Source organism: Aulonocara sp. 'chitande type north' Nkhata Bay, linkage group LG10 (genome assembly GCF_057382095.1).
Source record: "Aulonocara sp. 'chitande type north' Nkhata Bay isolate Kocher_YH1m ecotype deep benthic linkage group LG10, A_spYH_male_GT1.1, whole genome shotgun sequence".
NCBI lineage: Eukaryota > Metazoa > Chordata > Actinopteri > Cichliformes > Cichlidae > Aulonocara > Aulonocara sp. 'chitande type north' Nkhata Bay.
The window spans coordinates 30,143,652-30,168,516 of record NC_141353.1 but is presented as its reverse complement, the minus strand read 5'-3'; the positions used below and the strand labels follow the sequence as shown (position 1 = coordinate 30,168,516).

General features: G+C 40.8%; 1 protein-coding gene across 1 annotated transcript in view; it reads left to right on the top strand.

Moving 5' to 3' along the window:
* The first annotated feature begins 6,529 nt into the window (after positions 1 to 6,529).
* Positions 6,530 to 24,865, top strand: part of vps37d (VPS37D subunit of ESCRT-I) — a 54,022-nt gene continuing 35,686 nt past the window's right edge. Inside the window, exons 1-2 of the mRNA XM_086309467.1 lie at positions 6,530 to 6,759; positions 16,152 to 16,323. Of these exons, the coding sequence (XP_086165593.1) occupies positions 6,637 to 6,759; positions 16,152 to 16,323 (295 nt within the window). The 5' untranslated portion in view covers positions 6,530 to 6,636. The remainder of the gene's footprint in view (positions 6,760 to 16,151; positions 16,324 to 24,865) is intronic.

Genomic DNA, 24,865 nt, shown 5'->3' with positions numbered 1-24,865 from the left:
TCGTTTCATCACTGAATTAAATTCTTTAATTATTGTGACCCTTAGCTTTTGTTTAATTTTTCCAATGCAAGGAATGAATGGTGAGTGTATGTGATGTGTTGGTTGTCTGTTTGTTTGTTTGTATGGACATACTGCAAATCAATTTCCCGTCAGGGACAATAAAGTTACCATTGACCATTGAATACGTTTTTATGACTCTTGCACCATACCAATATATATATTAATGTAAATGCAATTTATTATACTTTAAAGAAAATAAGTTCATAATAAGGATTCAGCACCTTTTGCGACGAGTTTCCTCATGCAGACAGTTTTCCAGTCTGTTCTTTCGATGATGTATTATGTTCAGTTCACAAAAACTGTCCCTGAAGTGTTTTTAGAACCCACAGGTGTTTGTCAGCAGGTGAAGGAACTTTAGCTGGACTCAAGGAACTGTAACATATTCTCAGGATTTAATAGGAGGTCCAATTAGTTTGCTTGCTCTTCTCCAACCCCTCTCCTTTTATGTTCTGTCTCTATGTAGATGAAAAGTAAAGCAGAAACATAGAATTTAGCAGGCCTCTAACAGGCCTTTGCAACACAGCTGTGAGCTAATTAAACACACAATAAACACACTTCTAAAGCTCAATGATGAGACTCCAATGACAAAGTTACTTGGTTGGAATTATAAAGGACTTGGTCAGCTGAAGGTAATTAGCTTATTAACTTATTAACATCAACTAGACTTTATGTTTTTTTTATTCAGTTCAATTCAATTCAATTTTATTTATACAGCGCCAAATCACAACAACAGTTGCCTCAAGGTGCTTTATATTGTAAGGTAGACCCTACAATAATACATACAGAGAAGACCCAACAATCATATGACCCCCTATGACCAAGCACTTCGGCGACAGTGGGAAGGAAAAACTCCCTTTTAACAGGAAGAAACCTCCGGCAGAACCAGGCTCAGGGAGGGGCCGGGCCATCTGCTGTGATCAGTTGGGGTGAGAGAAGGAAGACAGGATAAAAGACATGCTGTGGAAGAGAGACAGAGATTAATAACAACTACGATTTATATGAGAACCTTTATAAATGATTACACAATTAACCGAATCTATGTATTTTTCATATATTTTCTTCTTTCTTGCATATTAGGACCCCTCAGATTCCTCTTGTGACTCATTGGAGGGGCATGATTCATAGTTTGAGTACACTATGAATCATGTACTCATGTTAAGTGGTTTAATGTCACCCAGATACCTCTGCAACATGCTACATGAACCCTGATCAGTGAGCATTTTTATTTTGATTAAATATCACAAGTCGTAAAATGCCAGCAGCAGTCATGAGTGCTTTTATTTTGACACAGTACCTCAAACAACAGGTTTAAATGCAGTTTTCTTTACGCTGAGTTCTTATTCACTGTCTTATTCTTTGCATTTTATGCAATTTTGATGTAACCCCCCCCCCCACACACACACACACACACACACACACACACACAGAAAAGCCCTCAGTTTGACCACTCTGACAGCACTTTGATATTGATGAGTCAGGAAATGAGTTTGGTTTCACTTTGCTTTCTGACATTACAGTTGGCTGCAGCAGGCTTAGCGTCACCACTTTTGCTGACTGTTGCGCCATTTGTTGCCAAACAGCGGTTTTACGCATAAACTTTGGTTTCAGTGGACAAAGCTCATGCGCTTTTTTTTTGTGGTTTTAAGAAAATGTGTCGAAGACAAGGCAGCCACAGACAGAAAGCAGTTATTGTTTCTCTCAGAAGGATCATAATCAGTGCATCCATGCAGGAGAGCTTGACGATGATGAGCCAGCCAGGTAGATTTGGTCTGCAACAGAGGGTCATCCATCCACACATGCACATTTTCAATAAGATAAACATAATACAATAGACTGAAAACACATCATTAAATAAAATAACAGAGAGGCCACATAGCATTATGCCGCACAACTATGATTTCTTTATTTGACTGATCGCTGCTGGAACAAAACTCTATTTAAAGTTTGTTGTTCTCTACTTTGGGACCACAAAACTTTATCCAAAAGGAAGAAAGTGAAACTCACCATGCAAAGAGTGGCAGCCAGCTACCGTAGCTGTCAGGAGTGCTGGGTTCAGCTGTGACTCTTCAATTTTGTTGTAATTTCTCCTGTTTTGTCATGGCTAACAGACCTAAACTACTGGAAAACATCTGGAAAACAAGGAAGAGGCTCTGTCAAGGTTTAGGGCTGGATTTCAGACAGTGCCGTTGGACAGCTCGTCAGTATTGATGGAAATATGAATACGGAAAAGTACCATCCGATTTTGATCTACTGTGGATCTGGAAAGCTTCAGAGTGGCATCGACTCTATTTTTCAGCATTGACTGGCATCCCCGGAGCCCAGACCTCAACATTATTGAAGCAGTGTGGGATCATTTTGACAGAGAACAGAACAAAGGCAGCCAATATACAAAGAAGAGCTTTTAATGTCTTTCAAGAAGCCTGGAGAACTATTCCTGAACACTACGTGACTATGAGAGTTCAGACTGTGCTGCAGAATAAAGGTGGACATATCAAATATTGACTTTAAAGCACGTTAGAATTGTAAAAACTCTATTTTTGGATTAAGAAATTTATTCTATGTATGTTTGCAGATGTTTCAATGAATCACTGAACTCTCCTAGCAAAATATGAAGAAATTAGGGAAATGAGAGATGGCTCCAGACTTTGCAGAGTACTGTAAAACAAGTAACTTAAAACATCACAATCCAGGCACTAAGGATAGGTTTGTAAAAGTATTGAAAGACCTTTATTTTTCACGAGCTTGCAGAGGTACAAAGAGCTTCTTGATAGCCTCACTCACCATGCCTGTGCTGCACTAATCACATGCGCCATTTTTCTTCAGCCTCTAGGGGCAGTGGTGAGCATAGCATTTTTCTAGCCTTTCAGGAAGCACATAGCCCTCTGATAGGCTGTTTATTTTAACATACAGTACTATCGTAGGGCTTTGTACTTCCTGGGTGAAATACTTACTTTAACCTCAAACGACCCTGGTTTGTGATTTTAGTAAGTAAAGGGTTCGGTCCCTTAAAGGTTGAAAAGCATTTTTAGATCAAACTGTCAGCTCTTCCTGATGATTTAAAGCCTCGCTTTAAAAGTGACTCACAAATGATCTATAACGCACTACTAAATGGTTTACACACAGTTATTAAAGTGACAAATTAAAATGTCTATAAGACAGTGATTACAGTAATTACCAAACAACGCAGACTTACTTTTTGGGCTTCATAGTTTTTTTTAAAGAGTAAGTAATTTTAACCTTGTTTAACCTTCAAGTTTTTATGCAGCTGAAACCACGAAACAAGTTTATCTGCAATGAAACCGCAAACAACACACAGACGCTGATATCTCAGACATCAGTCACTGCTCACTTGTTGTCTCAGATGTTTACAGGATCTTAAAGGATGTGGTGGCACAAACAGTTTATGAAGGGAGTAAAACAAATGCAGAAAAAAAGCTTCTGTATAAAGGCCAAATGCAAGATGCAAGTCTTTCCTGTAAAATCATATTTTGTTTTAGAATCTTACAACTACAATTATTTAAAACACCTGGACTAACACTGCTTTTGCATGCTATAAGCTCCCATATAGGTATTAGTGTTTATTAATGTGTAGTGTTTGTAAATAATTTTAATTTCTAATCTACAGATACATTTTATATCTTTATCACACTTTTTTGAGTTGATATTATTAATTTTTCACTTGTCCTTTCAAAGCAGATGTTATAGCTGTGACGTTAAAAATTCATCTGCTCACATCTAATTTGTAGTGTGATATAAATCCTTTACTAAAAGCTTTGACATAGATTTATAAATCATAAATAGATCTGATTAAATATATGAAACCCAAGTTTAATGATCTGGTCAGAGACGTGTTTGTATTTTATATGAAGTTTGTCATTGTCGTCCATAAACGAGTAGCTTTTATGTTGAAAGGTCTGAAACGGAAGTTAAATCAGAGCTAAACACGCAAGTTTCACACAGATAAATAAGACACAATTTTGGAAGAAAATCATATCAAATTGAGGTTAAAGGTTGTTTTACATTTAAAAAGTATATATTAATATAGTCTGTATACCAGCTCCTGGGAAACACAACCAAGTGAAAATTATTAAAACGTTTAATCAATAACCAATGAAATGGTTTATGCTTCTAAATGTGCAAATGTTTTTTGGCAAAGTGCTGAGTGGACTAGATAAAGTGTTTCTGGATGTTCTCATGTTGCAAAACTTGAGCCAGCTTTCTTTGCAGCAACACTCTGCTTTTCATTTTATTTTCTAACAGAGCCCTTTGCGTCTGCAGCGCTCTGCTGCTCCAATGCAGAGGGTTCATTAAAATGAATGAGGAGGAGGCCATGTTTCTACGTGCAGTGCTTGTGTCTTTTGGAACAAAGTGATAAGGTGGCCTTCAGCTGCCTGATATTCAGGCTGTGTGCCAAAGTGTAGCTTTAATGCCCTCATTATTTCATTACGATTCTACTTTCAATTATTTCAAGGGTTAATTGATTGTTTTTGTATTGATTGTATTGTATTCTGAATGTGTGCTTTTTACGGTATCTGTGCATGCCAGGTGTGCTGTTTGGCTTTGGGAGACTGCACACTCTGGTAAACAAACTCTAGTTTAAGGTGCAACAGGCAGAAATCTATTCAAACCACATCCATCCCACTCTCCCAGGTGAAACACCACTGCTATAAATCCGTCTTATCTGAGCTTTTTCCTCTAATATTGTTTATGCTGCTGGATTCTGCTCCACAGAGTCTCCTGTCATGGATAAATCCTCTAAAGCCTAAAAGCTCACAAGAGGTGCAGGAGTCTAGTTCTCTTTCAGACCACTCGAACAAAAATGAGCTGAAATACTATTAAGGATTTTACCCGAGCAACCACACCTGAGCTGATAATAGGGCTGAAACATGGATGGAGTAAAAGATGGACATAGCCTCCAGCTCTCAAAAAAGCAAAAGCCAGCACGGAAGTGAATTAAACATGCATTCTTTTTAATGGCCAGCATGAGGCGACTCATCTGGTTGCGAAAATGAGTCATATTCAGTAGAGCACAAAGTTCATTATGTTCCTTTGGTTCATTCTACAAGTCAGAAAGGAGGATTATCGAGGGTGGGCTCAACAGTGGTAAAAACTCTCAGCTTCAGGCTCCATAACGAGACGTTATAACAAGTGTGTGATGCTACGTCCATCTTTTATGCCATCTAATGCCAAAATTCTGCCACACTTCCTCCTTTTCTTACAGAACACTCGTGCTACAGCATATGAACTCTGGTCTCCTTTTGATGTACCTTATAGTGGAGACTTCCTATAGGACCTACTTATTAGGGGTGCAACAATACTGGTATCGATATTGAACCGCTCATACAATGCTTTTGGTTCGGTACGCATATGTATCGAACAATACAATTTTTTTAAAATTTATTTTATCAACTTTTCTTCTGACGACGCTGTCTGTGTTGAGCGCTCAGTGGATCTGCGTTCGACTACTCCACCTAGGCTGCACCGTCGAGTGCAGATCCACTGAGCACAGCGCAAGACAGAAGCTAAGCTCATTGCAACATGGCAACTGCCTCAACCTACCCGAAATTGAACCTCCCCCATCCTCATTCAGATTTGGCATTTGGAACTATCTTGGTTTTCATGTGAAGCATGACCCTGTTGGTAAGCGCGCCATGGACAAAAGTAAAACAGTATGTCGGATGTGCCACGCAATGCTCAATTGGTGGGAACTAGTGTGTTAGCGCAGTTAGCTTGTTAACTGTTGACGCTGTCCAGCCCCACGCACGGGGCGATCCGCGGTAGCTCGTTAACTGAGATTTGCCGTGTTGTGGCGTTAACGTCACTTCAACAAGATTACCGCTGACAGCACTAGTGGGAACAACGAATATGACTGCACATTTATGCAAAGACAAGTGGAAGCAGACAAAAACAACAAGCACGCATGCTACAAACTTTACCCGAGACAGCCGTTAGCACATGATTCTCATTATGGGGACTTGATATGTTTAATGTGCTGCTGAGAATATAGCCCAGAAGAAGGGTATAGCTTTTATTTTGGAAAGAGCCATTTCTCTTTTCCAAAGATGAGTGATTTCTCAATCAGATTTATTTATTTTTTATTATTTTGTTGTTTCAGCAACATTAAATTTAAAAACTGTACTTTTGAGTTAAAATATATATTTATAATTTTAATAAATGACAAATTAAAAAGGCATGAACATTTTTTTGTATAGAAAAAATATCAAACTGTGACACCAAAGTATTGAACCGAACTGTGAATTTTGTGTATCGTTGCACCCCTACTACTTATGTGTTGTTAAATTAGTTCATGTTTAATCTGATTAATGATTAAGCTGGTCTACCAAAATTAATCTAATTTTCTTTGGAGGTCCCTTGTGCCACCCCTTGTAAACGCCCCTGATGTCAGTGCGGTGGAGGTGTTTTATTTTGAAGGAATTGACAGGAAGCGTGACGGCTGTCTGGTAGACGCTGTGTGCGGGACGGTCGCTGTAGCGCATTCCAATGTGAGCAGAGATGTAACCGCTGTGCGGACTTTATGTTTCCCAGCCGTGTTCAGCCGCAATTTCAAGGAATAAAATGTCCAACTTGAAGGAGGCCAGCACTTGTCCTGACGGCTACAGGGCTTTAAGCGCGAGTGAGCTGAGGGAGCTTTTACAAAACGACGACAAAATGGACCAAATCATTCGCCTCAATGAGAAGGTAGGGATCCTCCGTGCTCCCCCCAAGAACCAAAGTGCCGAGAGTAATTTGCTCTGTGTTGGCGCTTCGTTAGCAGTACCTCCTATTTTTTAGCACAGTTTTTGGGGGTTTGTTTGTGGTCATTGCTGAATATTCTGCTGTTTGTGGTCCTCATATTTGGTGTGCGGTGTGTGAAACAGCCCAGCTTTCAGTGCACGGCTCATCGATTGTCTGCGTGGCGAGCGGTCGGATTTCCAATTCGTTCTCATTAAACTCCGCGCTATTAATATTTGCGGTGAATGATTAATTACTGAAGCGAATGTAAAACTCTGGGATATCTCTGTGTTTGGTTCGTACAAGTGGTTTATTTCAGTCTGTAAACCTTCTCACTGGACAGGAAGCTTCGTATCGTGGTCTTGAAGCCCCCCCACATACGCGCCGTCATGTGGCTTGAGTCCTCGCTCCGAATTCCCTTTGAGAAATCTCGCATTGCAGATTTTTTTCATTTGCATGTGGGGTTAAACTCGAAGTGGAAGATGACTTTAAGAGAAAAACTAAAGTAATTACATGCTATTAAGTTCGGCGATATTTTAATGTACATAACGTTACACATCCGAGTAAAATTCCCACTTTTAAAACTGGATATGCTTAATCTTTTCGCTCAAGAGACACAATTGTAAGTTAAGCGGCAGTACTTCATTAAAGAGTTGTGTTACTGCAGTAAACTGCATCTTGGTGTATTGCATTCAAGCCGAATTGAGGAGTGGTAGCCAATCTTTAGAAAACGCCCGAAGTCGTGTTTGTAGGTTTTTGTAAATTTGCGTGGAACCGTGGTAAATATAAATTGGACATTTTCTAAAGGGAGTAACCACTCTGCACTTTAGAGAGGCGCATTTCCAGGGGGGTTGCATGGTGATTTTTGTGGTGTCAAGCGACACCACATCTCTCTCTCTCTCTGACACTCACACACAGACGCACGCTCATACTCATCTTTCCATCACTTAGTTATGGTAAACCTCATGTACACCTAGCTAGCGCGTCTTATCTTACCCAAGCTTTCAAGAAATCCGCATATTCAACACAGTTTCGCACCAATTCCTGAAATACTCGTGACCTGTAATGTATTGACCTGTGTTTCTGAACATGCATTTTCCAACATTATTTTTTAAGACATCTGATCAGTCTGGTATGCAATGATTTGTGTCCATCTACATGACATTAACATTTTCCCCTAAAGGTCAAAAAAGTCCACACTCGGAGGCTGGGTGGTTTGGTTGGTTTAGTGAATCATTTACAGCTCACATCAGAGACCACCATTTGAGTCCCACATGTCAGAGTTTAACACTATTAATATATGGAAAAATGAATTATCAAATAAAACATGCTTTTAATTCTCACTGAAAACTACTCTGTTAGGGTTAAAGACTTAAATAAAAATAAACTCTGTAGTTGTTACGGAACAGCTAAAACTGCTGTTACACTCCTTTGAAGTCCACTGCCTGGGGCGGATGCTTATTTGGTGCATTGTAATGTAAATTCACCATGGACAAAACACAGTTACCCTCTGAAGACAAAATTTTCATTGCTCTGACCCAAGCCAACCATTCGATGATTCACATGGCTATTAAAGCTGTTCAGTTTAGGCCTTACACACTAGTAACGTTTAGGATATCAAACCATCTAGGTTTAGAGATGACCAAGCTGCTCATTTTAGTTTAGAATATAAAAGAAACTGGATCTTAATGCCTAAACACACCTATCTCTTAGGTTTAACAGACTAAATACTACTCCTAGAGCTGGTCCCAAGCCCGGATAAATGGATAGGGTTACAAACATGCAGATTGTCAAAAATTAGATTTCTGTACCGGATTGAGGCCTGGGTTAACAACCGCTGGTGCTGCTGTCCAACAGGGTGCCGGTGGAAGCTGTGTTACTGTTGGCTGAAGACAAAGGAAGCGGAAATGGGGAAGCCGTGTTAGAAGGCAGCGAGAGAGATGGGGGTGAAAGTGGGGCTTTAACGGGAAAGAGCTGGCTCATGTGATGAAAGGTAGGTAGATTAGGGTTAGGTGCAGGGACCAGGTGTAAGGAAAGCAAGGTTTGGAGACTTGGTGGCGGAAGGCAGCTTGGTTTATTTTAGGGATTAAACACTAATCAGTTTAGTTTAGAAAAAGAGCATTGGTTGGGTTAAAGCCAGTGGTTGCCATGGAGAGTGTGCATCCATAGCCCAGTTGTTTGGGGTTTTTGTGTGTTTTTCTGTGAGATCAGGCTGATCTACTGAATCAGACACTTGCAGACAGATCTACACCAGTTGTAACCAGACGTCTTTTTCTTGGGCCCCATTCGGATGAGTTTTGCCTTGGGGTTGCTCAAACAGAAAAGGCTCTCAGTTGGGATGCTGCCCTCAGGGAGAAGGTACAGGTCTATACAGGCCAGAACATCCAGACTGGCCAACAGCCTGTATCCACAGGCTGTGAGGCTCCTGAACTCTCTGCCCCCCTCTCACGGACAATAATCATATCCAACTTCTTAATAGCAATGAACTGGTCTGCATTGGTGCATCATATCTTTATTCTCTTCCCCCTCCTGCCCCCCCCCTCTTTCTTAAATAGATAACTATCATATCTGATATCATATCTCACAGTACAATAATATTGAATGGGTTGCATTGTTGTATTTTGTCATGTTTCTCAGGTCTTTGTCTGAATTTCTACGAACATTATTGCTAAGGATTGTCTTATTGCATTGGAGTCACACTGGGTTAAATATGTACACTTGGGTTTTAAGGGGTATTTATTATTTTCTTCTTTTTTTTTGGGTTGTATGGAAGCCCCAAACGCAATTTCATTGTTCTTGACAATGACAATAAATAAATAAATACTAAATACTTGGGATTCAGCAGCTATAGAATTGCAGTGCTTTTTCACAGCCACGGGTAGAGTAACAACAACAGCGTGTTCACTGAAACGTAACCATTGTGGATTAGTCATCCTCAAACACTGCAAGTGTGCTTAAATCGATGGAGCTAAATAATTAAGAAATGCAATTATTTTGCATTTTGTTTGCAACCCTCTGCATTGTAGCAGCATAAAACACAGTATTACTGAGACAGAAGCATGAGAGTCACATCATTAGAAACGACCCTGGCTCTGTGTCGTAGATATAATTAAAACCTGGAGTTTTGAGCAAGTTGGTATAATGAAACTAGACTCGTGCAACAGGTCTTATTTCTGATGCGCTGTTAGACAGTTTGACTTTGGGAGGGCTCTATGAGAGTAGGGTCACTTTGGGAGCAGCCTCAAGTGGACATTAGAGGAACTGCTGTTCGGGGTATTTTTGGGGTTGGCTTGGTTTTTAAGCTCTGAACGTTGCTGCTTCACTGATGTATGGGATTAGTTAATAACAATAATAATGCGGAGCTTAAATTGGTTGAAAAAAAAAAATGAGCAGCTACCAGTCTACCAGTCAGGTTGACATCTGTGAGAGCCATTCATTCCTCTTTTGTTCCTGCTTTTGTTTTGTTGTGATACGTGTTTGAATACCAGCTGTGTAATGCATTACTGCAGGATGCTTAACAGTTTCTGACATATTCAGCAGGAATTAGAGCACCGATGTTGGTAGGCTGAACAAGACCCACGTGTGTCCAACTGTATGACATAAAGGAGAAACGACTGCAAAGATGTTCGGAGCGCACAGCTTGTGGGAACATCAGAAATCGCTCACACGATATGACAACAACACAGCGACCCACTGGAAAGCTGATAAAATGTCAAAACATAAACTGTAGCCTACACATGCCGTAATCACTGCTTGCTGTTTCATTAACCCTTATCAGTGAGGAATGGTATCTGAATCACTCTTCAGACTAAATGTGGGGCGAAGGTGGTGTTTACGTGGAACCTGAGGGGTATGCTGCCAACATAGTTCAACAAAGCCAGGCTTTCTTTGCTTTAGCTGGCTCTAGCTGGACTTTCTGCTTCAGGGTCTGTGTACGCTCACATAAAAAGGGGTGTGTCATGCATCACATGACTCTTCTTCCTCAGAAAATGATCCCCGCGAGAGATGTTATCAGATTATGATGGTGATTTAAAAATCTGTAAAGAACATGAAAAATGTAACAGTGAAAAGCAACAACATAGAAAATGAGACAAGCTATTAATGCTGCAGAAGGTCATTAATCTGGTGATTTAGCACCCAGAGTGATAAAATAAACAAAGAAATCAAGTTTTCTATGTTAATGCTGATTTTTATCAGTGCTGCTGTTTTATTTCTAAGATGACAGCTGCACATTAGAGCTCTGAAACTTGGGACTGGACACATTTAAGCATTGAATGTTACTGTCTCATAGCCTAATAGAGGAGTCATGGAAATAGCTTTTGTTTCCTGGCAGATCAAAGTGAAATTAATTTGAATGATTACACAGGTATTTTCACTGTGTGTCTATGTGTTCTTGTAGCTGCAGTTCAGAAGTGTAAAAGGGACCTCGCAGCAGATTAGAACCGACTATAAAGACTGTTCATACATTTTCTACATCACAAAATTAACACAAACACAATCCTGTGATAATGTTACGGATTTTGCATTTTATCCAGCGGGTTTACTCAGGTACAACTTAGCAGCTTGCACATATAAAACATATTTGCCCAGCAGATTATCCGTATTACACTTAAATCATGTTATAAATAAAAGAATCAGTAAAAAGCGTGACGCGTTCAGCCAAGACTTGCAATGCAACCTGCTCCTAACCAGGTTGGGTGTTCAGCACGAGTTGCCATGGTGATTTAGACACTTTCATGACACAGAACTTAAATAATCGAATCATTAAAAGAAAACAAACATAAATAATCAGTCTGACATTTTATTTTACTGCCATGCATCATCTGTTGAAGCCTTAAAGTGTGAACCTGAGCCAGTCTTTAGTGGTTAGTTCAGAGGAAACTGCTTAAACAAATTCTTTAGAGTCATATCTCAGTTAATGTAATATCTCAGCTGGTGTGAAGATTGTATAGAAACACATTTTAAGCCTGTCTTAGGGGTAGTTTGATCTGTCCAAATAATATAATGTTAAAGATATGGCATTGAGTCTTTATGGTCCCGTGCAAAGACTCAGAACACCTTTTCCCATTTACAGCAGTTATTTTAGTTATGCATGAGAAATGTTCACTTTAAACAAGAGGACACAGGATAAAAATGCCACTCAGTCCCACATGAAATGGGATACCTGACCACTCTATTTATAATCAGCCACACAACAAGCTTCATGCTGTGTTGTATTTTCAGTTGCGCTTCATTACTTCATATTCGGATGTAGTTTTTTGGTGTCTGGAGATCTTTCCACTTTGCTGGGCTCTTTAATCTTGCAGACTGGTAAAAATCATCCTCGGAGGGGAAACCAGGTAGAGACAGACCTCACGTAACCGCTAAACTTCAGATCTAGGTCATCTTCCCAGTGATTCTGTGTGAACATGAGAATCACAACTAGCTGAAGACTTGGGGGAGGGGATGAGAGCGGTACATTAAACATGGGGGGTGGGTTTATGTCGTGGAAGCTGTCAAGTACTGAGCGCTGGCATCCAATAGATTCATTTACCTTCTTTGTCTTTGAGTAAAATTACTCAAAATTTGCTTGACAAAATTTCATGAAAATTGGTGAGGAGGTGGTGTTTGGGTGAAGGAGTAACCCATTACATTTTGGTGCAGACTGGATGACTTGCTCAAGGTGAACTGCTCTCCCTGAGAATCCTCCTAGTTCTTTGATGAGAGAAGGTTTGAATTTTAATCTCCATTTTGCCTTTTTAAAGGCTATTGAGGGTTTTCCTGGCTCAGAGTGGGCCTTCAGTGGAACGTCATTAAACTCGGGTGGTCTGCAGAGAGTCTGCATTGTTGTTCGACAGAAATCTTTGCATTTCCCCTTAAATCAAACCACAAATCCCACATGATAAAGTCTTAGTAAAGGAAAAGCTTCACTGTCAGTACATGAGTCATAGGTTAAAAACAGAGGTGTACAATTGTATTTAAAAATTCAAACGCTTTAGAGCCCTCTTTTGTAAATAAAAGGAGGGCTTTTTAATATCTCGTGTACTTATCATTTACACATTCTTCAGGGTATTTTGGAGAGTGCTGCTAGTGCTGGTTTGAAAGCTTTATTGTTTAATCTAAAAGCTTAGTTTCAGCTCCTCTTCCTCAGAAAGTTGGTATGACGATAATGCTGCATTGCTGGTGTAGACCTCTAAAGTGCCATCAACCGCGAAGCATCAGTGTAGCTGCCACCATGTAGCTTCAAACTTCCATTTAACGCATTAATATAACTGAGAATTTTTTTTTTTTTTATAAAATGCTTTTGTTGGGTGATAAAATCAGGACTTTAGCTATGATTTTACATGACTCTTAATGCCCATGCAGTCATCTGAGTAGGAGCGAGGCAGATAGATGTAACGTTATCCCCTTTATCTGTTTACACCAAACACACACTGGTTTCTCATTTGTTGAGGAGATGTTACTGTTGGGATTGAACCATAATTCACTGCATCATCACTTTTTGGGATACTGGGATACAATCCGGACCTGCACTGGGTATGGTTGGGTTAATGCTTGAACTGATGCTAGTACCTGGAATTCAATGCTAGTACCCTTTAGTATTTAGTATTTTATTTAAGTTCAGACCTCCCGCCCCCAGCCACCTCCTCCAGCTTTATCAGAGGGAATACTGAGGTGTTCCCCAGCCAGCTCAGAGATGTAATCTGACAGCCTGAAGAAGAAGATGCCAATGTTTCACTAGCTGCATCATGTTCATTCATGGATTCACTTTTCAGGCTGTGAAACGCAGTACACTCTTCACCTTTTGGTTAGATTTTGTTTGATCAGGTGTCTGATGTGCTGTCAAGACCAGCTTTGCAGTTTGTGTTACAAATTTTGCAGACGGCATCATGTAACCTCGCGCAAGATTACTTTGGGGTTGCCGCAGCAACGATTGCAGTTTGTTTGTTCGTCAGCACGTTGCAGGAGTGACGTCACTAAAAGCAGTTTTTTGTTGTTGTTTTTTTACGGTTTATTAAATGCATGACATTTGTGAAGTTAATGAATAAATGAGAAAATAACGGTGATTTTTAAAAAAAAAAAAATCAAGCAGCGTTATTTGATATTTTTCTCCTACATGTGGAGATTAGTACAGCTGCCTGCTGTGACCAAGAAGAAAAAAAAAACGCCCGCTGTGAGATAAGTCAGAGTCAAAACAGTTTCAGGCAAGACAGCCAAACAATGAGCTAGAAGAAGATATAAAGCTCTGAGAAGAGTGGGCGAAACTCGCAGTGGGTTCACAAAATCTGCAGGGGGGCGACGCCACATTACACACTGTCGTTTGATCCATTATTGTTTTTATAAAAATATTTTTCTATCTCGTTTATGAAAGTCTTCATAATCATACAAGCTGGCTCCGTGACAGGAGACTGTCAGCGCAACACTGCTTCCTTTCTTGCAGGTACATACTCGGTGTTGCGTGAAGAATTCTTTAATGGAAAAGACTTTTAAGGCCTTCAATTTCTTCACAGACTGAGTTGTTAAATTGGCGGCTTGAGCCTCGTTTAAGACAACAGGAACACCTTTTTTATTGCAGTTTACGTGGCAGAAGAAAACAACAATGCGTCGCCTCGTCTTCTCCAGTGCAGAGTTCCTGACTCTGAAGTGTCATTTGTCTTGGGCGGTAAACACCGCCAGCCTATGCATCGGAATACAGAAAGCACTCCCTCGCTGAAGACTGCAGCAGTTGTTGTTTGGTAAACTGGGCGGACCAGCCGAGGCAGGAAATGCGTCCGTTTGGATTCTTGTTTAAGGAAAGAAAGGAGCTTTATTGGAGTGTGAGTGTGAGTTGATCTGTATTATCTTTTGATTTCTGAGAATGAATGAAAAGAAGATCTGACATCCTGTTTTTCAGCAGCTCAGACAGTCATCCTTCTTTCGACCTCAGGGCAAATTCTGCAAATTTTTTTGAGACTCATCCATCCTTTTGATGACCCGGAAAATGCGAGACAGATGCACCGTGCAGCATGGACTCATTGCAGAGGGCTTCAGGCCCAAAGAGGCTGACCGCTGAAAGTGAGCAATTGAGCAAAAAGAAAGTGGCGGGAATGTGTGAAACTGACTCTTTTAACTTTGTGAAACTCACAAAGTGGCATTGTGTCTGTGTTTGAGACGCCAGCTGCTATTGCTGGGACCAGACTTAAAGGGAGTGGCTTTGAGTTTAATAATTTATGGTGGTCTCATGCTCCAGTGACAATATCACATTTACCACTCCTCCTCCCCATTTACCCAGATCTTACTCCTTTATCAACATTACGGCTGCAAACAACAGCATTTTATAGTTATCACACTTGATGTTTTTTTGTTTTCTTTTAAACCTTGGCATTAGCTTTCTTTTATGTTCCTCTTTCTTTACACAGCAGTTTTTGCTGGTAGCCATTCGTTGTGCTTGCGATTAGTGATAGTGTGAGTGGCTGATCCTCGCTTTTCCCTCATAGCACAAAGAAACTGTAGAGGAAGAAAAACAATATACACTGTTCAATTTAAAAAAACCCAGAAAAACATGAACATTAGAAAAATATCATGTTTTCTTTTTAATGAGAGACAGTGTAACAATATTGTGGTGAAATAATGAACATGTGACTGAAATGCATCACTTTAACTGTTTAGGAATTTGAGGCATTTTTATGCACCGGCCATCATTTTCAGGGACTCAGAAGTAGTCAGACTAATAACTGATAAGCAGCATCATGGCCACAGAAGACCAGTCCCCCCATTCTGTTAATTCATGACAAATTAAGTCGATTTCAGGAGCTGAAATTGCAACAGGAGCGCCAAAGGGATGTGAATATATGTGAAGGTGGCCATCAGGAGACTGAAGAGCCCAAATAATCTAGTTATTTAGAAGGAATCACAGAAGACAAAGTGGATGATCACAGAATTATTATTTAAATTTCTAAGAAAAAAACCTTCACAATATTTAGTGTGTTGTCAAGAACACTTGAGATAATAGGTGTATCATTTTTAAGGTCCACAATCAGTTTCTCTCACTGAAGTGTTAAAAACATCCTTCTAGTTAAATTTTTTGTCCACTTGCTTCTGAGCCTCTGAAAATGAGGCGCTATGTATAAAAATGTCTGTAATTCCTAATGCAGGTGATGCAGTTCTTTCTTGAATTACAGCACAAAGTCTGCAATTAGCGTTTTGATGGTTTATACACACCACAGTCAAAGTCGGAGGCAAAATTGCAAGAGATGTGTCATTGCCCAAATACTTTCACTGTTCTGTGCAGCACTGTGGCTGCACAGCTGTTCATGAGCCGGTTGTCACGAGAGTCTTTGCATGTACGAGGGAAAAATATCAGCTAATTTAACACTAATTGTTTTTCTTTCCCCTCACAGTTTCAGGAGCTCCAGTTTGACAGGGAGATGCTGCTGACCTCTAACCGGAGTTTGGCCGAGGAGAGCCTCGCTCGGCGACCTCGCCTTAATAACGGCAAGCTCCAACTGGCGGAGAAATACCGGGAACTGTCCAACCTGGCAACCACATGCTGGGAAAAACAGAGTCAGCTTGGTAAGTTTGCCCCCACCGCCGAGGAGACAAAGACGGGGAGGGGGGAAGGCCAGTTTTGGGTTTTTCTTTCTTTCTTTTTTTTTTTGGGTGGATGGGGTGCCAGCGCAGAATCACTGTCAAGACATAAGTCAAGACGAGTGTGGTTGTGATGACAGGGTCACTGGTTCAGAGTCCAAAACCGGGTGAGTAAATATGGGCTTTCTAAGTGAGAGTGCGGCACTGAATTTTTCATTTTTCTGATGATAGCCTCAGAGATTTCAAAAGGTTCAACCAAAAGAAAAAATTCCTCAAATCCAAAGGAAAGGTTTCATCCCAACCACTTAAGGTTTAAACTAATTACACACGATAACCCACAGCGGCTCCTCGTTGTCTCTTCCCCATGTGATTGCACTAAGAAACACACACTCGCTGTTGCACACTTTGAGACACAGAAAGCAAAACTAAATGTAAATCACGTTTGACTTGAGGCGACACCCTCGCTGGTTCAGAGGATGAGATGATGGAAGTTTCACGTCGGGAGTGCAGCAACGCTTCAGAGTGTCAGCGAGACGAGCCTTCAACCGCCTCGGCGTGACTGGAGTTCGGTCATGGGAACGAAATGGAGCATATCAAATGCCAGCAGGAAGCTTGCAGCAGTTGTCAAGGAATTTGTGGGGTGAAAGGGGCCTTGTCTTTGTTTAGGGAAGTCATGCTTTTGACGGCGCGGCAGCAGCAGAGGATGTCCTCTAAGCCATGCTCCTAAATTTTTAAGCCTCGTGAACGAGTTTAGACATTCCTCCAAGAACAGTTGATAAAATAAATCCTGCTGCATGAGTTTCCATAGGTAATGGCGGCTGCTGCTGCTTATTTGTAAACCTAATGTGTGAGTTTGTATGGATCAGGTCTAGTGCGTGGTTTCTGACACAGCTGCCGGCCAGCGGTGGAAGTTGGAACTTGGGTGGAATTTTAAACTTCCTGTCAATGTGTTCACGTTATTACACAGATGCTATCCCACCTCCCCTGCAAAGCAGGATGGGCGGGGGTCCGTACTTCCTCTCCAAAACATCTGATTCTCATTTGGTGCTGGAGGAGTGTGTGTGTGGGGGGGGGGGGGATGAATGAGGCGAATAATCGTAGCGGAGACAAACGTCGGAGTGGATCAAGGCAGACAGCTGTATTGTTTAATACATCCTGCAGTTTGGTGTAGGGAACGCTGGCCTGGGTGAGCTGTAGTTGTAGTCCCCGGGTGGAGCTGAGGCCTTGAGTGTTTCTGCTTCAGTTTCTCACAAATATTATTGGCATTGTTTTCCACTGCTGCCTTCTCCTGTTACACTAGAAACCAAGAGCTCTGACTTCCATGGGATGGAAACCCACTAAAAACATGAACATATTGTGGCTTGTTCAGAAATATTTGTTGAAGATGTTCTTTTATGACAACCATCAGGTTTCTAGAGAAAAGGAGGAACAACACTAATGACCGGGGGGAAATAAATGAAGAGAAACTTGAGATCGCTGGAATGTGACACAAAAGAGGACTATGTTGCCAAAAGAGACTCCAAAGCTGGGATTAATGTTCGCAGATCACGCCAACTTAACTGCCTAACCAGACCAGTAAGATTTACTAGTTGGACCTCTTTAAACGGCAATATTTGTAAACATAAAAGTTACCTGTGTGTGTGTGACAGGTGTGGAGGTGAAAACTAATCTCTGGACCAGTCTCCAGTTGCACTGAAAACACAAATTAGCCCAAATAGAAACTAGTGTTGGTGTGACTTTGCACAAACTGGGTAGTGTTTAACTAGTAAACATTGACAAGGTACACAGTACTGATGGGGTACTTATAGATGGCTGCTCACACTCAATCAACAGCCCTGTTTCAAATTTAAAAGTAGTCACCATGAAAGAGAGGGAAAGAGAGAAATTACGGCTACTAGAGACCACTACTCTACATCATCCATTGGTTACTGAGGTCCCATTGTGCAGCCTCAAGCTGTTACTGTGTTAACATCATAGATCAAGTGTGCAGAGGGTCAGTTTACCACTGCCTTTTGTAGCCGGAGGAGTTGCCCCCTGCTGGTCAGTAGAAGTAATACAGCTTTAACCCCTTCATTTAACAAACAATTCAAGCCAAAGGAAACCACAAGGCTTGGTTAGGTTAACACATTTCTGTTATAGAATTTCCTTTTGGGTTTACCAATATAGGTTAAAATTACATATTAATCAGTATACGTGAACCCAACCTTAAACAGGTCACTGGGAAACTTGCAGATATTTAGAGGTTGAGCCACTCATGTGTTAGACTCACTTTTCAGACTGAGAACCTCTGACCTTGAGGCCCAACAATAAGACATTAATGCATTATTTAACAAGTACTCAGCACTCTGTCTGGACCGCAACCGCGTTCGAACTCCGCCTTAGTTTTGATTTCTGTTACTCGATTTCTGCTACTGTATCTGTGCACAGACAGGCAGGCATGTAACTAGAGACTATCTTCTGATGTGATCGCTACAGCTGTGGCGCCACTGACTTCTCATATTTAGATGCCACATAAAGAAACTTTAAACGGACACTTGGATGCATTCAATGTACGTAAGAGTTGGCGACTGCCACCCTCTGCAACCCAGATAAGCAGCAAAGGTTGGATGGATGTATAAAATATGATGTGAAATATAAATAATGTGGATCATGGGCGTAAACACAGACCCCTTGGCTGCCTCCTCCTTCCATACCCATTTACTCACTACTTTAGTAGCCATTTTCACACAAACCTTTATTTTTCCCCAAACTAAAAACCCACCAAATTATTAAAAAACACATTTGTGGCCAGTTTTTCTGAGCGTGTTTTCCATGATGAATTTCTTGTGGCTCAGGAGATGGAGGGAGTTGTCAACTACTCTAAAGGTCAGTGCTTCAGTCGCTCGCACCTCCATATGAACACCTGAGCCGAAAAGGTCTGTTTGCTATTTACAGATAATTAAAATGACAGCAGCTTCAATCGGTCACGATATATGGAAGCCGCTGTAACTGTAAGTTGTTTTTAGTTGGAAGTCGGTCCACAGTTACAGGCGCACGCGTGAAAAGAAGTGGTATCTTTGCTATATTTTACTTTGAAAAGGATTCTTGGACAGCCTATTAGCAAAGCAGAGGAAGTCCAGCTGAGGCAGGTAACTGTACTGAACAGCATTTCAAACTTTGGATTTCTCAGTCAAGTCACATTGAAATCAAGCTCAAACATCAGCTGATAGCATTTCCAATTTCCTGGATTATCGATTGCATCTGAGGGGAACAAATCTCTGAAACTGTCGATCGGCTGTGTTATCAATTCTCTTTGTTTGGGGGTTGGGGAAGAGGCTTCTTGGGCTGAATCTCATAATACTTAAAATTTTTTTACATTTTACAGTCTGGATGCCGCTAGTTTCATGTCACAAATTTGCTCGATTAACTGCATCGTTCTTTCAGTATCCTCATAGTCTTTTGTTAATGAGAAAATAATTACTGCAAGGAAACGCTACCTGGTAGTGATGTTCCCTTCGCCCTGCCTTTGTTTTCTCGGTTTTTCAAATGAGGCATTAAAAGCTTTGCTTGGGTATCACAGCAGGGAAAGATTGAATTATGGGTACAATAACGTGGACGTTTGACAAGAGCTATATTTGTCCTTATTGCTCCATACTGCTCTACATTGAAACACAAGAACAATGCTGTTTTCTTCTTCTGTGTGGGTCGTCAGCTTTTGAGGAGGCTGATGTTTGCCCGAGGCACATTAGCTCCAGTCTTATAGAGTGGTATCATGTATGTAGCCATCGAGTGCATATTTAATTAACCTTTCAGTGGTTTTCCCCTGGGTTGACAGCTTTGCGGTGGGCCTCAGCTAGGGAGTTGGGGGTGGGGTATCTTTTGCCTATCAGCTGCTCTTTTTTCAAATTCAAAGCTGAGCAAGAGTCACCCCCCCATTGATTTATGTGGTTTAACCCATATATGGAAGACTTTATTGCTCTTAGAGCAGTAGTTCTCCTTTTTTATAGATGCCTAAAGAATTCAGACCCAATGATTTTTAAATTTAAATAGTCTAAGTTGAAATTCACATTAAATACAGGTTGTTGCAATTGCCAAACGTCACCAAACTCTTGTTTCACCTTATAGTTTTCATCCAGTTGGCCTTAACTGACCTGCAGTGGCTCAACAGTTTGCTGGTGGGGCCCATGGTTCATTTTGAGAAACACTCTCTCCTACAGTAACTAGGGCTGAACGATTATGGAAAATAATCTAATTGCGATTTTTTGCCCCAATATTGCGATTGCGATGCGATATGCGATTATTTTTTAAGGTCTTTGTCTTCTGTATTATTAAACAAAGACAAGCAATACATCATATAGTATGGCCAATACTATATTACATTAATTTTAAACTGTTCTTTCCTGGAAGACAGACCTCTGTTATGATGACATGAGGTGATGCATGAATTGATGACTGACATTTTTATTTAACTTCTTCAATCACAACAGTATATTTGAACATACACAATAGTTTATTTTTAGCTTACAAACATCTGAGCATAAAGTGCTGACAAGGAACCCTGGTGTAAACATTAAAATGAAAGTCAGTACAATGTGCAGATTGCAGAAATATACATAAACAAAATCAGTGGCTTTACCACACTCAGTTTTTCGACATCTGTGAACTACTAGACAGTCATTCAATTAAAAAATAATATTAAATAAATAAAACTAATAAATAAAAAATACACACATCTTACTGATCTCTGCAGTCAGTAACATTACACATAAAGTGCAAACATAATAGCAATTGTATAAACACACACACAAACACGCCTTTAAAGTTTAAAGGCGTGAAATTGGACGGTCTAGCCTTCTGATTAGCTAATCAGAACTAGCCTTCTGATTAGCTAATCAGAAGGCTAGTTCTGATTAGCGTCACCGCTGTCTCGGTGGAGTTTAATAAACTCGGCCGTCTGCTTCTTGCTATCTAAAATATAACCAGACACTGGTGTAAATTCTCGACTGTCTCATATTTCTGTTTAATAAGTTTTCTGTTTGACGTTTAGTCAGCTGTGTGAAAACCAAGGAGGAACCCACCCGGGGGATTAATAAAGTTTTATTTTATCTAATCTAATAACTTTAATCTCAGCCAAACCGATTTACTCACGAACAAACAAAACACTGAAAAAAGCCCAACAATAACATTTTTAGGTTGTCTAAGTGACTTATATATTACGTTTAACCCGAGCAGCGAAACTCCGCGGTGATCTGAAAATTATGTGCCGGGAGTTGTGCCGTTCTCGGCCGCATCAGTAATCCTCGAGCTCCCGGCTAGCTGTCGAGCTGGTGGGTAGCAGACGCCTCTGAAAACGTCGAAGCACTTTTGCAAATATGGGATATCTTGATAAACCGAGCAGATATTTGATGTTTACACAACTACTTTCTCGCCTGAAAATATGTTAAAAGTTTATTTTGTGACCCAGAAAGATTAGTATGAGTAATTTTAAAACTTAGTAGCGGCCGCCATTGCTGGAAACTGGAGTTTGGCTGGGCTATGAATTCTGGGATATGGTAGTAATTTGGACAGCCTTATAATCGCAGTATAATCGCAGCCTTTGCGGTTAGAAAATTGCACTTGATCATGTCGCGATATTATCGCAAATGCGATATATCGTTCAGCCCTAACAGTAACACAACGAGCTGTCTTCATTTAAAATAACCTTGTCTTTATGTCGGTTGTCTCTGCTTCCTGCTTGCCTCTACTGACTAGAAGCACAGAGTGAAACAGACATGCGGTGAAATCGAGAGCACAGGAGAGACTCTTGTATTGCGGTGAAGTTAAACTAGTACACAAAGAGTATAAACGGTACACATGTAATATGTTATCTTGACTTCCGTGATAAAGACAGAAAGACGGCGATAAAACCGAGAGCAGAGGAGAGAAACTGTAAACGAGGACAAAACACATTAGAGACTCAACCCTGAAACACAATCCTGAAATTAAACTAGTGCACATGTTTAAAAAAACAAACAAAAGTAATGCACAGTCTTCACATGAGAAACGTGGTGAAACCAGAAGCAGAGGAGAGAAACCAACTGTAAAGACTGTACTAGTTTCATTTCAGGACCGTGGAAGCAAAGTGTATATAAAAAAACACAAATCTAACATTTTTGGTGTCTCTATGGAGGGGACAGTCTGTCAGTAGTTGGTGGGAACATTTGTGTGTATATTTCTTTATTTTTCAGTGATTTCTGTTGCGAACATTGGCAGTATGCAAGTATAAATGGTTAGAAGCTGCTTTTGTCCCTTTCTGGAATCAAGGGCCCATTATTTTAATGATTACTGATTGGTTTCACAGTAGATCTGCCACCTTAATTACTGCAAACTGGAAATATGTTGTGTAAGGTGCCAAATCTTGACTTGTAGCAATAGTAAATGAGGAGCACATGAGGACAAAATGGCCCTCTGGAAAGCGATGGATGATCTCATAGTCCTTGCCTGTTGCAACTGGGAACCATTTTACCCACTGTTAAAGCTATAAACTATGTAGACTTCATATGAGGTTTGATTTTGAAGAGATATCAAAACTTTTGCCATAGCTGAAAACATGAAAATGAGGCATGGCAGCTTTGTAACGCCGCTTGTCAGCGCTGCGAGCGGAACGGTTGCTGGCACCAGTTTAATCAAACCGTTGTAGGTAGTCGGATCGTTGCGGATCGTTTGAGGCCATTGAATGTTTCCAGCTGTTTGAATTCTGTGGTTTACTAACAGCGACCTGACTGCACCTTTCTTTTATATCCACGTGCCGATCGCTTTTTTACGTTTTTTAAATTTTACAGAGTAATAAGAATGAAAGTGCAGATATTAATATCCTGTCATAAAGCAATTTATAAAAGCAGTGGCCTCTCAATAAGTTCTCTTTACACCCACATGTTCAGGACAATCAGAGGTCAGCATTAGACGGGACTGTACTTGCTGTGTCTTGTTTCATACTTGTAGCTGGGTGTGGTCATTAAAATGGGATTATTGGCTTTCTTGTTGCTATCATAGCAGATCTAAATGAATGGGAACTGTGAGACGGGGCTTTTATGTTCCCTTCCTTTGTGGACCCAGCTGACTGAGACTATCCAGCACCTCTGCTGCTGGAGAACAAAGTGCCTAACCAAGCTTTTTGTTCGGGACTTTCCATACTCTGATTTAAATAAAAAGGATTACACCCTCTGACTGAAAGTCAACAAGTCACTTGTGGGTTTGAATGATTTAAAAGAGCTGAACGTTTCTTCGGGTTTCTCTGCGTGTGGATTTAGACATTTATGAGGCACTTGGCCTTCTGATATCATTCACTTTTTGACTGTGTTAGTTGGCTCAGTGTCTGTTGCATATTTTAGAGATTCAGAGTGAGTGAAGTGGTGTCAGAGGAGATGCAGAGCAAAGTGAAGATGCTGAGCGTGTTGCACTCAACTTGGGTGCATGTTTCTACCTCCGCTTTCAGCTCGAGGGCTGCACGTGTGAGTATTTAATCCAGGCTATCGGTGTGACCGTTGTTGGCTGCTTCACCACTTGCCCTGTACTGACCGGGTGGTGTTTAAACACTTTCTTTAGCAGCTCAGATATAACTTAATGTGCATATCGATTTTCACAGGGGCAGCACTTTGAGCAGAGATATGCAGACCTCCCTTTTCCAATGCACAAAGCAAACAGCAAACACAATGAGGGAATCTAACTGTCAACAAAAGACAAGTGGGAGCAAATCACAGGTACAGACGATCAACCACAGTTGGAGAACAAATGAGGGCGGAGCAGACGGTCACAAAGGAGGGAAAAGTTAGATTAGACATAAGAGAAAACTAACCTTCAAAGTAGAGCAGGAAATGACGAGGGAACAAATGCCACTAATTTCAAAACAGAAATCATCTCAAACACCCAGGACCCCAGAAATAGGAGCTAAAACCCGTCACCAGGCACCCACCCATGGACCTCGGTATCCTGTCCCAGGATCTGGCCCCTAGGTTATTTGTTCATAGGGTTTTTTATTCTTTTTTTCTTTTTTTCTTCAAACGTGTTCAGTCTGGCCTCTTATCCAAGACACTTTGCTTTGGGCCACTAAGGCTTCTGGGAAAATTCAGCACCACCACATTGTGTCCACCACAGTGAGCTGGTGATTTTTGGATGTATAATGGTGACACTAGTGGGGACAAATCAAAGCAAACATCATCTTGTCTTCACTAAAATTAGAAACTAGTGACCAAGCCCACGAATGCTCATAAGGAAGGTTACTGAGGTCATGAATCATGAAAGCTGATGGGTCAGTTTCTCATAGAGGTCTATATGATTGGACCTTTTTGCTGGTGGGGTTTTTGCTGGCACAGATTGGACCTTTGTGGGGTGACTAGGCACATAAGCACAGTGAGTCTGCAGACAGTAGGAGTCAGAGTTGGCTCATCTGACAGACATTTTGGGCCTATTCAACAAAAGTGATTTAAAAACCTATTTTGTCCTTGCAGGCCATCAAATGCAGTTTTAGATTGTCTGTCTGCAGGTGGATCTGATTCCTGTTGGGTTTGTA